This window comes from Nerophis lumbriciformis, linkage group LG01 (assembly GCF_033978685.3).
Source record: "Nerophis lumbriciformis linkage group LG01, RoL_Nlum_v2.1, whole genome shotgun sequence".
NCBI lineage: Eukaryota > Metazoa > Chordata > Actinopteri > Syngnathiformes > Syngnathidae > Nerophis > Nerophis lumbriciformis.
Genome location: NC_084548.2, coordinates 73,455,001 through 73,470,804, shown reverse-complemented (window position 1 = coordinate 73,470,804; position 15,804 = coordinate 73,455,001). Strand labels below are relative to the sequence as shown.

Genomic DNA, 15,804 nt, shown 5'->3' with positions numbered 1-15,804 from the left:
ATCGTATCGATACCTAAATGTGTGATATCATCCAAAACTAATGTAATCAAACAAGAGAAGAATAAGTGATTATTACATTTTAACAGAAGTGTAGATAAAAAAACAGCGTGACACCTACCCTTTACATCAGTATTCCTTCATCAGTATTGGTTTATGAGGTATTATATTTTATTGTATGATCCTGTAACTACTTGGTATCGTATCGATACCTAAATGTGTGATATCATCCAAAATTAATGTAATCAAACAAGAGAAGAATACGTGATTATCACATTTTAACAGAAGTGTAGATAGAAAACAGCGCGACACCTACCCTTTACATCAGTATTTCTTCATCAGTATTGGTTTATGAGGTATTATATTTTATTGTATGATCCTGTAACTACCTGGTATCGTATCGATACCTAAATGTGTGATATCATCCAAAACTAATGTAATCAAACAAGAGAAGAAGACGTGATTATTACATTTTAACAGAAGTGTAGATAAAAAACAGCGCGACACCTACCCTTTATATCAGTATTCCTTCATCAGTATTGGTTTATGAGGTATTATATTTTATTGTATGATCCTGTAACTACTTGGTATCGTATCCATACCTAAATGTGTGATATCATCCAAAACTAATGTAATCAAACAAGAGAAGAATAAGTGATTATTACATTTTAACAGAAGTGTAGATAAAAAAACAGCGCGACACCTACCCTTTACATCAGTATTTCTTCATCAGTATTGGTTTATGAGGTATTATATTTTATTGTATGATCCTGTAACTACTTGGTATCGTATCGATACCTAAATGTGTGATATCACCCAAAACTAATGTAATCAAACAAGAGAAGAATACGTGATTATTACATTTTAACAGAAGTGTAGATAGAAAACAGCGCGACACCTACCCTTTACATCAGTATTTCTTAACCATATTATTATTGGTTTATGAGGTATTATATTTTATTGTATGATCCTGTAACTACTTGGTATCGTATCGATACCTAAATGTGTGCTATCATCCAAAACTAATGTAATCAAACAAGAGAAGAATAAGTGATTATTACATTTTAACAGAAGTGTAGATAGAAAACAGCACGACACCTACCCTTTACATCAGTATTCCTTCATCAGTATTGGTTTATGAGGTATTATATTTTATTGTATGATCCTGTAACTACTTGGTATCGTATCGATACCTAAATGTGTGATATCATCCAAAATTAATGTAATCAAACAAGAGAAGAATACGTGATTATCACATTTTAACAGAAGTGTAGATAGAAAACAGCGCGACACCTACCCTTTACATCAGTATTTCTTCATCAGTATTGGTTTATGAGGTATTATATTTTATTGTATGATCCTGTAACTACTTGGTATTGTATCGATACCTAAATGTGTGATATCATCCAAAATTAATGTAATCAAACAAGAGAAGAATAAGTGATTATTACATTTTAACAGAAGTGTAGATAAAAAACAGCGCGACACCTACCCTTTACATCAGTATTTCTTCATCAGTATTGGTTTATGAGGTATTATATTTTATTGTACGATCCTGTAGCTACTTGGTATCGGATCGATACGTAAATGTGTGATATCATCTAAAACTAATGTAATCAAACAAGAGAAGAATAAGTGATTATTACATTTTAACAGAAGTGTAGATAAAAAACAGCGCGACACCTACCCTTTACATCAGTATTTCTTAACCATATTATTATTGGTTTATGAGGTATTATATTTTATTGTACGATCCTGTAACTACTTGGTATCGTATCGATACCTAAATGTGTGATATCATCCAAAATTAATGTAATCAAACAAGAGAAGAATACGTGATTATTACATTTTAACAGAAGTGTAGATAGAAAACAGCGCGACACCTACCCTTCACATCAGTATTTCTTCATCAGTATTGGTTTATGAGGTATTATATTTTATTGTATGATCCTGTAACTACTTGGTATCGTATCGATACCTAAATGTGTGATATCATCCAAAATTAATGTAATCAAACAAGAGAAGAATAAGTGATTATTACATTTTAACAGAAGTGTAGATAAAAAAACAGCGCGACACCTACCCTCTACATCAGTATTTCTTCATCAGTATTGGTTTATGAGGTATTATATTTTATTGTATGATCCTGTAACTACTTGGTATCGTATCGATACCTAAATGTGTGATATCATCCAAAATTAATGTAATCAAACAAGAGAAGAATAAGTGATTATTACATTTTAACAGAAGTGTAGATAAAAAAACAGCGCGACACCTACCCTTTACATCAGTATTTCTTCATCAGTATTGGTTTATGAGGTATTCTATTTTATTGTATGATCCTGTAACTACTTGGTATCGTATCGATACCTAAATGTGTGATATCATCCAAAACTAATGTCAAGTATCAAAGAAGAGAAGAATACGTGATTATTACATTTTAACAGAAGTGTAGATAAAAAAACAGCGCGACACCTACCCTTTACATCAGTATTTCTTCATCAGTATTGGTTTATGAGGTATTATATTTTATTGTATGATTCTGTAACTACTCGGTATCGTATCGATACCTAAATGTGTGATATCATCCAAAATTAATGTAATCAAACAAGAGAAGAATAAGTGATTATTACATTTTAACAGAAGTGTAGATAAAAAACAGCGTGACACCTACCCTTTACATCAGTATTTCTTCATCAGTATTGGTTTATGAGGTATTATATTTTATTGTACGATCCTGTAACTACTTGGTATCGTATCGATACCTAAATGTGTGATATCATCCAAAACTAATGTAATCAAACAAGAGAAGAATACGTGATTATTACATTTGAACAGAAGTGTAGATAGAAAACAGCGCGACACCTACCCTTTACATCAGTATTTCTTCATCAGTATTGGTTTATGAGGTATTATATTTTATTGTATGATCCTGTAACTACTTGGTATCGTATCGATACCTAAATGTGTGATATCACCCAAAACTAATGTAATCAAACAAGAGAAGAATAAGTGATTATTACATTTTAACAGAAGTGTAGATAGAAAACAGCGCGACACCTACCCTTTACATCAGTATTTCTTAACCATATTATTATTGGTTTATGAGGTATTATATTTTATTGTATGATCCTGTAACTACTTGGTATCGGATCCATACCTAAATGTGTGGTATCATCCAAAAGTAATGTAAAGTATCAAAGAAGAGAAGAATAAGTGATTATTACATTTTAACAGAAGTGTAGATAGAAAACAGCGCGACACCTACCCTTTACATCAGTATTTCTTCATCAGTATTGGTTTATGAGGTATTATATTTTATTGTACGATCCTGTAACTACTTGGTATCGTATCGATACCTAAATGTGTGATATCATCCAAAATTAATGTAATCAAACAAGAGAAGAATAAGTGATTATTACATTTTAACAGAAGTGTAGATAGAAAACAGCGCGACACCTACCCTTTACATCAGTATTTCTTCATCAGTATTGGTTTATGAGGTATTATATTTTATTGTATGATCCTGTAACTACTTGGTATCGTATCGATACCTAAATGTGTGATATCATCCAAAACTAATGTAATCAAACAAGAGAAGAATACGTGATTATTACATTTTAACAGAAGTGTAGATAGAAAACAGCGCGACACCTACCCTTCACATCAGTATTTCTTCATCAGTATTGGTTTATGAGGTATTACATTTTATTGTACGATCCTGTAACTACTTGGTATCGTATCGATACCTAAATGTGTGATATCATCCAAAACTAATGTAATCAAACTAGAGAAGAATACGTGATTATTACATTTTAACAGAAGTGTAGATAGAAAACAGCGCGACACCTACCCTTTACATCAGTATTTCTTCATCAGTATTGGTTTATGAGGTATTATATTTTATTGTACGATCCTGTAACTACTTGGTATCGTATCGATACCTAGATGTGTGATATCATCCAAAACTAATGTAATCAAACAAGAGAAGAATACGTGATTATTACATTTTAACAGAAGTGTAGATAGAAAACAGCGCGACACCTACCCTTTACATCAGTATTTCTTAACCATATTATTATTGGTTTATGAGGTATTATATTTTATTGTATGATCCTGTAACTACTTGGTATCGTATCGATACCTAAATGTGTGATATCATCCAAAACTAATGTAATCAAACAAGAGAAGAATACGTGATTATTACATTTTAACAGAAGTGTAGATAAAAAACAGCGTGACACCTACCCTTTACATCAGTATTTCTTCATCAGTATTGGTTTATGAGGTATTATATTTTATTGTATGATCCTGTAACTACTTGGTATCGTATCGATACCTAAATGTGTGATATCATCCAAAACTAATGTAATCAAACAAGAGAAGAATACGTGATTATTACATTTTAACAGAAGTGTAGATAAAAAACAGCGTGACACCTACCCTTTACATCAGTATTTCTTCATCAGTATTGGTTTATGAGGTATTATATTTTATTGTATGATCCTGTAACTACTTGGTATCGTATCGATACCTAAATGTGTGATATCATCCAAAACTAATGTAATCAAACAAGAGAAGAATACGTGATTATTACATTTTAACAGAAGTGTAGATAAAAAACAGCGCGACACCTACCCTTTACATCAGTATTTCTTCATCAGTATTGGTTTATGAGGTATTATATGTTATTGTATGATCCTGTAACTACTTGGTATCGTATCGATACCTAAATGTGTGGTATCATCCAAAACTAATGTAATCAAACAAGAGAAGAATACGTGATTATTACATTTTAACAGAAGTGTAGATAAAAAACAGAGCGACACCTACCCTTTACATCAGTATTCCTTCATCAGTATTGGTTTATGAGGTATTATATTTTATCGTACGATCCTGTAACTACTTGGTATCGTATCGATACCTAAATGTGTGATATCATCCAAAACTAATGTAATCAAACAAGAGAAGAATACGTGATTATTACATTTGAACAGAAGTGTAGATAGAAAACAGCGCGACACCTACCCTTTATATCAGTATTCCTTCATCAGTATTGGTTTATGAGGTATTATATTTTATTGTATGATCCTGTAACTACTTGGTATCGTATCGATACCTACATGTGTGATATCATCCAAAACTAATGTCAAGTATCAAACAAGAGAAGAATACGTGATTATTACATTTGAACAGAAGTGTAGATAGAAAACAGCGCGACACCTACCCTTTATATCAGTATTTCTTCATCAGTATTGGTTTATGAGGTATTATATGTTATTGTATGATCCTGTAACTACTTGGTATCGTATCGATACCTAAATGTGTGGTATCATCCACAACTAATGTCAAGTATCAAAGAAGAGAAGAATAAGTGATTATTACATTTTAACAGAAGTGTAGATAGAACATGTTGAAACAGAAAATAAGCAGATATTAACAGTAAATGAACAAGTAGATTAATAATCATTTTTTACAGTTTGTCCTTTATAATTTAGACAAAATAATAGGTGTATAAATGACACAATATGTTACTGCATAGACTAATTAGGAGTCTTTGTTTGTTTACTTACTACTAAAAGACAAGTTGTCTAGTATGTTCACTATTTTATTTAAGGACTAAATGACAATAATAAACATATATTTCATGTACACTAAGATTTTTTGTTTATATAAAGACAATAATGACATTATTTTGTGGTCCCCTTTATTTAGAAAAGTATCGAAAAGTATCGAAATGCATTCTGGTACCGGTACCAAAATATTGGTGCATGCCCTTTTACATCATTTTCCCACATGAGTTTCCCCCGACTGTTCAGAAGTGTGAGGAGGTGGTAAATACTAAATAGGTAGACTTGGTCCTCCAGACCGGCACCTGGGGGGCCAACAGCGAGTCTCACGGGGAAGTTCCACGCACAAACAAGACGAGGGCGGAGTCACAAGACCCGCTGAAAGTGGGCGTTCCATCTAGAGGAGGGGAAACACGACCTTGGCGTTACGTAACGGTGTGTTCCACATCGGTGGCAACCAGGCTTTTTTTTTTTTTTTTTTCACCCGTCGGAGGCCTTCTTTCCAGTCCCGGGACCTGCTGGGGTTGCGTGCATGCGAGGGGGAGTGAGGAGGAAGTAAGTGGCGAGTGAATAGGAGCGGACTGAGGGTGGTCCAGGGGCCTCCACGTGTTAGACAAAGGTGGGGAGGAGGGCCGCATTTTTATTTATTTTTTTGTTACTTTGGAGATGGTTTTGTCACACATGAGGTCTCACTCCTGCTTAAACTTTTTCCACTGCGGGCCGCGCACTTTAAGCATAAGAGTTGTGTGATAACTTATACATAATTATTCTAACAGTAGAATGTACATTTTTACAATGGAGTTCAGGGTGCGCATGCAGGAGCCTTTTTGATACTTTTCACTCTCAAAACCAATACAATATATACATATTTTTCCCACCAGGGACCCAAAATGGTCTAAGTCAAAAGATTGTAAAAATAAGTCATTTCTAATTATTTTTTTATTATTCAATGCTTACAGTAAATCTCTCGATCAACTTCAGGTCTATCTGTTGATATAAAGTCGTTTTGTTACATTTATTTTGAAGTGCTTTTTGTCAAAGACAACCCTGTTTTTGTGGCATAAACACCAAATATGCAATATTAAAAATATTTGAAAGTGGAATATTAGATCTATTTATTTTTAGTTGGATTTTTTTTAACTGTCATTGCCCAAAAAAATAATAATAATTTAAATCAATTTTGTTATAATTTTTTGACCTATTTAAGGCTCCAATTACTGCACATCAAATGAAAGTTGAAAGTAAAAATAATTTTTTAAGTGAAATCGATTATATGTTTTTATAATTTTCTGCATTTGTCTATTTCAAAATATGCAATATTTCCCCCCCAAAAAATATTTTAAAGTGGAATATTTGATGTGAAATAATTGGAGCTTTAATTAGATCAATAATTCATAACAACATTTATTTTAATCCTATTTTTATTTTGGGCAATGATAGTTTAAAGAAAAAAAGATTCATTAAAATTTATGTCAATCCAAAATGGCCCCACTAATAAAATTGTTAAAAATAAGTCATATACAATTAAAAAAAAAAAAAAAAATATATATATATATATATATATATATATATATATATATATATATATATATATATATATATATATATATTTGAAAGTGCAATATTGGATCTATTCATTTTTAGTTGGATTTTTTTTTAACTGTCATTGCCCAAAAAAAAAAAAAGAATTTAAATCAATTTTGTTATACATTTTTGACCTATTTAAGGCTCCAATTACTGCACATCAAATGAAAGTTGAAAGTAAAAATAATTTTTTAAGTTAAATCGATTATACGTTTTTATAATGTTTTGCATTTGTCTATTTTCATGCCCTTTTTGTCAAATAAATGTATGTTTTTTATATGGCAAAATATGCGATATTTCCCCCCAAAAAATATTTTTAAGTGGAATATTTGATGTGAAATAATTGGAGCTATATAATTCATAACAAAATTTATTTTAATCCTATTTTTATTTTGGGCAATGATAGTTTAAAAAAAAAAAGTTTACTTAAAATTTATGGCGATCCAAAATGGCCCCACTAATAAAATTGTTAAAAATAAGTCATATATAATTTTTTTTTTTTTTTTACTTTCAACAGTTAAATCTCTAAGCTCAACTTCAGATATATCCGTCGATTATACGTTTTTATTATTTTTTATATTTGTCTGTTTTTATGCCCTTTTCGTCAAATAAATGTATATTTTTTATATGGCAAAATATGCAATATTTTCTCCAAAAAATATTTCAAAGTGGAATATTTGATGTGCAGTAATTGGAGCCTTAAATATGTCAATAATTCATAACGACTTAAAATAATTCATTATTTTATTTTTTTGAGCAATGACAGTTTAAAAAATCCTACTAAAATTCATGGGGATCCAAAATGGCTCCACTAATAAGTGTTAAAAATAAGTCATATATTGTTATCATCCTATTATTTTAATTATTATTCAGTGCTTACAGTAAATCTCTCGATCAACTTCAGGTCTATCTGTTGATATAAAGTCGTTTTTTGACATTTATTTTGAAGTGCTTTTTGTCAAAGACACTGTTTTTGTGGCATAAACACAAAATATGCAATATTAAAAATATTCGAAAGTGGAATATTGGATCTATTCATTTTTAGTTGGATATTTTTTAACTGTCATTGCCCCAAAAAAAAAAAAAAAATTTAAATCAATTTTGTTATAAATTTTTGACCTATTTAAGGCTCCAATTACTGCACATCAAATGAAAGTTGAAAGTAAAAATATTTGACTGGTTATTTTTATTTATTTACTTTTGTGATTTGTATTGTGTTATAATTCTGTTGACTCTTTTGTCAGAAAAATAATGGAATAACCAAATGTTCAAACACACAGAGTTGTGTGATAACTTATACATAATTATTCTAACAGTAGAAAGGCACATTTTTACAATGGAGTTCAGGGTGCGCATCGCCTTTGCACAGATAGAAAACACCAAATATGCAATATTAAAAATATTTGAGAGTGGAATATTGGATCTATTTATTTTTAGTTGGATTTTTTTTTAACTGTCATTGCCCAAAAAAATAATAATAATTTAAATAAATTTTGTTATAAATTTTTGACCTATTTAAGGCTCCAATTACTGCACATCAAATGAAAGTTAAAAGTAAAAATATTTTTTTAAGTTGAATCGATTATACATTTTTATAATTTTTTGCATTTGTCTATTTTCATGCCCTTTTTGTCAAATAAATGTATGTTTTTTATATGGCAAAATATGCGATATTTCCCCCCAAAAAATATTTCAAAGTGGAATATTTGATCTGAAATAATTGGAGCTATATAATTCATAACAAAATTTATTTTAATCCTATTTTTATTTTGGGCAATGATAGTTTAAAAAAAAAAAGTTTCATTAAAATTTATGGCGATCCAAAATGGCCCCACTAATAAAATTGTTAAAAATAAGTCGTATATATATATATTTTTTTTTTACTTTCAACAGTTAAATCTCTAAACTCAACTTCAGATATATCCGTCGATTATACGTTTTTATTATTTTTTATATTTGTCTGTTTTTATGCCCTTTTCGTCAAATAAATGTATATTTTTTTATATGGCAAAATATGCAATATTTTCTCCAAAAAATATTTCAAAGTGGAATATTTGATGTGCAGTAATTGGAGCCTTAAATATGTCAATAATTCATAACGACTTAAAATAATTCATTATTTTATTTTTTTGAGCAATGACAGTTAAAAAAAATCCTACTAAAATTCATGGGGATCCAAAATGGCTCCACTAATAAGTGTTAAAAATAAGTCATATATTGTTATCATCCTATTATTTTCATTATTATTCAGTGCTTACAGTAAATCTCTCGATCAACTTCAGGTCTATCTGTTGATATAAAGTGGTTTTTTTACATTTATTTTGAAGTGCTTTTTGTCAAAGACAACCCTGTTTTTGTGGCATAAACACAAAATATGCAATATTCCCCCCCTAAAAATATTTCTAAATGCAATATTGACATTGAAATTGATTCATTATTAGTTTAAAAAAAAAAAAAAAAAAGTTCCACAAAATTTTACGACGATCCAAAATGGCCCCATTAATAAAATTGTTAGAAATAAGTCATACATAATTTTTTATTTTTTACTTTCAACAGTTAAATCTCTAAAATCAACTTCAGATATATCCGTCTATTATACATTTTTATTATGTTTTATATTTGTCTGTTTTTATGCCCTTTTTGTCAAAGAATTGTAAGTTTTTTATATGGCAAAATATGCAATATTTTCTCCAAAAAAATATTTCAAAGTGGAATATTTGAGGTGAAATAATTGGAGCCTTAAATAGTTCAATAACTCATAACAACATTGATTTTAATTAATATTTTTTTCGGGGGGGGGGGGCAATGACTGTTAAAAAAAATCGTAACAGGGGTCACTCCGCGCGCTCCGCCCGCGCAGCTTACCTGCCCGCCACCCCTGTTGCCGGGGGCGCGTAACATGGGTCACTCCGCGCGCAGTGCGCTCACGAAAGGGGTGGGGCTCACTGGCAGAACTGGCGCTGCGGGATGAACCGAACGCCGGGTTAAGGCGCCCGATGCCGATGCTCATCAGACCCCAGAAAAGGTGTTGGTTGATATAGAGAGCAGGACGGTGGCCATGGAAGTCGGAACCCGCTAAGGAGTGTGTAACAACCCACCTGCCGAATCAACTAGCCCTGAAAATGGATGGCGCTGGAGCGTCGGGCCCATACCCGGCCGTCGCCGGCAGCGAGAGCCGCGAGGGCTAGGCCGCGACGAGTAGGATGGCCGCCGCGGTGCGCGCTGAAGCTTCGGGCGCGAGCCCGGGTGGAGCCGCCGCGGGTGCGAGGGACATCGCACCTCCACGCGCTTGGAGGTGCGCTCAGCGCGGCTCCCATATGATTGCGCACTGGTGTGCGTCTGGGCCGTGACAGTGTGGCACGCATTGAATGTCTCTGCTCCATTGGATCAGTCTCCTTTCTTTAACAGGCAAAAGCTTTATAACCTCACTAATGCCTTGTATCGTCTATATTAGATATATAACAACGGGCGGGTGCGGGTTTGATTAAATGTTAGATCGGGTGGATGGCGGATGGTTGACGACTTTTGTGATGCGGTTGTGGATGAAATAATTGCCTAACCGCGCATCTCTAGTATATTTATATATTTATTTATTTTATTTTATTTATTTATTTATTTTATAAATAAAATTTAAATAAATAAATAATAAAATAAAATTATATATATATATATATATATATATATATATATATATATATATATATATATATATATATTTATTTTTTATTTTTTATTTTTTATTTTATTTATGTATTTTTATATTTTTTTACTTTCAACAGTTAAATCTCTGAAATCAACTCCCAGTATATCGATGGATTATACTGTACGTTTTTATAATTGTTTTATATTTGTCTGGTTTTATGCTCTTTTTGTCAAAAAAATATATGTTTTTTTATCTGGTAAAATGTGCAATATTTTCTCCCAACAAATATTTCAAAGTTGACTATTTGATGTGCAGTAATTGGAGCCTTAAATAAGTCAATAGTTCATAACAACAGTGATTTCAATTAATTGTTATTTTTTAAACCTTGAATAGGTCAATAATTCATAACAACATTGATTTTGATTCATTATTATGTTTTGAGCATTAAATAGATCAATAATTCATAAGCACATTGATTTTGATTCATTGTTTTTTGTTTTTTTTAAACCTTGAATAGGTCAATAATTCATAACATAGATTTTTTTTTAATATGATAATGATTCATTATTATTTTTTGAGTCTTGAATAGATCAATAATTCATAACAACATTTATTTGGATTAATTCTTATTTTTTGAGCCTTGAATATGTCAATAATTCATAACATTGATTATGTTTCATTATTTATTTTTTTTAGCATTGAATAGGTAAATAATTCATAACATTGATTATGTTTTATTATTATTTTTTGAGCATTGAAAAGGTCAATAATTCATAACAACATTGCTTTTGATTCATTTTTTTTAACCTTGAATATGTCAATAATTCTTAAACATTGATTTTGATTCATTATTATTTTTTGAGCATTGAATAGGTCAATAATTCATAACACTGATTTTGATTCATTATTATTTTTTGAGCATTGAATAGGTCAATAACTCATAACATTGATTATGTTTTATTATTATTTTTTGAGCATTGAATAGGTCAATATTTCATAACAACATTGATTTTGATTCATTATTATTTTTTGAGCATTGAATATGTCAGTAATTCATAACAACATTGATTTTGATTCTTTTTTTTTAACCTTGAATATGTCAATAATTCTTGAACATTGATTTTGATTCATTATTATTTTTTGAGCATTGAATAGGTCAATAATTCATAACATTGATTATGTTTTATTATTATTTTTTGAGCATTGAAAAGGTTAATAATTCATAACAACATTGATTGTGATTCATTATTATTTTTTGAGCATTCAATAGGTCAATAATTCATAACATTGATTATGTTTTATTTATTTATTTTGAGCCTTGAATAGGTCAATAACTCATAACATTGATTATGTTTTATTATTATTTTTTGAGCATTGAAAAGGTCAATAATTCATAACAACATTGATTTTGATTCATTATTTTTTTTTTGAGCATTGAATATGTCAATAATTCATTAGAACATTGATTTTGATTCTTTTTTTTTAACCTTGAATATGTCAGTAATTCTTAAACATTGATTATGTTTCATTATTATTTTTTGAGCATTGAATAGGTCAATAATTCATAACAACACTGATTTTGATTCATTATTATTTTTTGAGCATTGAATAGGTCAATAATTCATAACATTGATTATGTTTTATTATTATTTTTTGAGCCTTGAATATGTCAATAATTCATAACCCTGATTTTGATTCATTATTATTTTTTGAGCGTTGAATAGGTCAATAATTCATAACATTGATTATGTTTTATTATTATTTTTTGAGCATTGAATAGGTCAATAATTCATAACACTGGTTTTGATTCATTATTATTTTTTGACCATTGAATAGGTCAATAATTCATACCATTGATTATGTTTTATTATTATTATTTGAGCCTTGAATATGTCAATAACTCATAACCCTGATTTTGATTCATTATTATTTTTTTTAGCATTGAATAGGTCAATAATTCATAACATTGATTTTGATTCATTATTTTTTTTTAGCATTGAATATGTCAATAATTCATTAGAATATTGATTTTGATTCATTTTTTTAACCTTGAATATGTCAATGATTCTTAAACATTGATTTTGATTCATTATTATTTTTTGAGCCTTGAATATGTCAATAATTCATAACATTGATTTTGTTTCATTATTATTTTTTTAGCCCTGAATAGTTCAATAATTCATAACATTGATTTTGATTCATTATTATTTTTTGAGCATTAAATAGGTCAATAATTCATAAGAACATTGATTTTGATTGACTATTATTTTTTGAGTCTTCAATAGGTCAATAATTCATAAGAACATTTTGATTCATTGTTCTTTTTTTTAACCTTGAATATGTCAATAATTCATAACATTTATTTTGATTCATTATTATTTTTTTGAGCCTTGAATAGTTCAATAATTCATCACAACATGGATTTTGATTGACTATTATTTTTTGAGTCTTCAATAGGTCAATAATTCATAAGAACATTTTGATTCATTGTTCTTTTTTTTTAACCTTGAATAGGTCAATAATTCATAACATTTATTCTGATTCATTATTATTTTTTTGAGCCTTAAATAGTTCAATAATTCATCACAACATGGATTTTGATTCTTTTTTTTTATTTATTTTTTTAGCCTTGAATATGTCAATAATTCATAACATTGATTTTGATTCATTATTATTTTTTGGAGCTTAGAATAGTTCAATAAGAATCTTGGCTCCTCCGTGTCAACACCTCTGGCTCACTAGAAAAAGGCGCATAGTAAATCAAACATTGTTCATATTTTTGTCAAATCAAACGTCACGTTTTTCCTCTTGTGTAGTTCCTGTCAGATCGCGTGGTGAAGGCGGCCAGGGCGGTCTACAGCGTGATGGTGGACAAGAACCCCACCCTCATCCGGGACAGGAAGCACCACCTCAAAACACACAGGTCACATGACATGATCTACACCTGATATAACCATCTGTATGTCCATTCACGTAGTGCACACTCAACATGTTTGTCCATTCACATATACACATACTGTGGAGTGGATATGTATCTTTCCATTCACTTATGCACATAGTGCATATCTATTCACACACACACACACACAGTATTTAGTAACATGTCAGTCAATTCACATACACACAGTGTAACTAAATGTCTGCCCATTCACATAGTGTACACTCAATGTAACCACATGTTCGTCCATTCACATATACACATACTGTGGAATAGATATATCTATCCACTTACTAATCTACATTATGTACATCTATTCACACACACACACACAATGTAATAGCCTGTCAGTCAATTCTCATACACACAACGTAACTATATGTCTGCCCATTCACATAGTGTACATTGAACATAACCGCACGTTTGTCCATTCACATATGCACATACTGTGGAGTGGATATGTCTATCCACTCGCTAATGCACATAATGTATATCTATTTACACACACAGTATTTAATAACATGTCAGTCAATTCACATACACACAATGTAACTAAATGTATGCCGATTCACATAGTGTACACTCATGTAACCACCCGTTTGTCCATTCACATATACACATACTGTGGAGTGTATATGTCTATCCACTTACGTATATACATAATGTATATCTATTGACACACACACAGTATTTAATAAAATGTCAGTCAATTCACATACACACAATGTAACTATATGTCTGCCCATTCACATAGTGTACACTCATGCAACCACCCGTTTGTCCATTCACATATACACATACTGTGGAGTGAATATATCTATCCACTTACTTATATACATAATGCATATCTATTCACACACACACACACACAATGCAATAACATGTCAGTCAATTCACATACACACAGTGTAACTATATGTCTGCCCATTCACATAGTGAACGCTCAAGGTAACCACATGTTTGTCCATTCACATATACACATACTGTGGAGTGGATATATATATCCACGTACTTATGTACATAATGTATATCTATTCACACACACATACACAATTTAATAACATGTCAGTCAATTCACATACACACAGTGTAACTATATGTCTGCCCATTCACATAGTGTACACTCAAGGTAACCACATGTTTGTCCATTCACATATACACATACTGTGGAGTGGATATGTCTATCCACTCCCTTGTGCACATAATGTATGTTTGTCCATTCACATATAAACATTACATGGAGTGAATATATATATCCACTTAGTTATGCACATAATGTATATCTATTCACACACACACACACACACACACACACACACACACACACACACACAATCACTCACACACACACACACACACACACACACACACACACACACACACACACACACACACACACACACACACAATATAACTATACATCTGCCCAATCACACAGTGTACACTCAACATGTTTGTCCATTCACACATACACATTATGTGGAGTGAATATATATATCCACTTACTTATGCACATAATGTATATCTATTCACACAGACAATACAATAACATGTCAGTCAATTCACCTACACACAATGTAACTATATGTCTGCCCATTCACATAGTGTACACTCAATGTAACCACATGTTTGTCCATTCACATATACACATACTGTGGAGTGGATATATATATCCACTTACGTATGTACATAATGTATATCTATTCACACACACACACAATTTAACAACATGTCAGTCAATTCACATACACACAATGTAACTATATGTCTGCCCATTCACATAGTGTACACTCAATGTAACCACATGTTTGTCCATTCACATATACACATACTGTGGAGTGGATATATATATCCACGTACTTATGTACATAATGTATATCTATTCACACACACATACACAATTTAATAACATGTCAGTCAATTCACATACACACAGTGTAACTATATGTCTGTCCATTCACATAGTGTACACTCAATGTAACCACATGTTTGTCCATTCACATATACACATACTGTGGAGTGGATGTATATATCCACTTACGTATGTACATAATGTATATCTATTCACACAC

At 30.7% G+C, this 15,804-nt stretch overlaps 1 protein-coding gene across 8 annotated transcripts in view; it reads left to right on the top strand.

Moving 5' to 3' along the window:
- rapgef3 (Rap guanine nucleotide exchange factor (GEF) 3) overlaps nt 1–15,804 on the top strand; it is a 271,955-nt gene that overhangs the window by 171,885 nt on the left and 84,266 nt on the right. For all 8 annotated transcript variants that reach the window (XM_061925660.2, XM_061925640.2, XM_061925650.2 and 5 more), the window contains one exon: nt 13,611–13,717. In XM_061925660.2, coding sequence (XP_061781644.1) covers nt 13,611–13,717 — 107 coding nt within the window. The remainder of the gene's footprint in view (nt 1–13,610; nt 13,718–15,804) is intronic.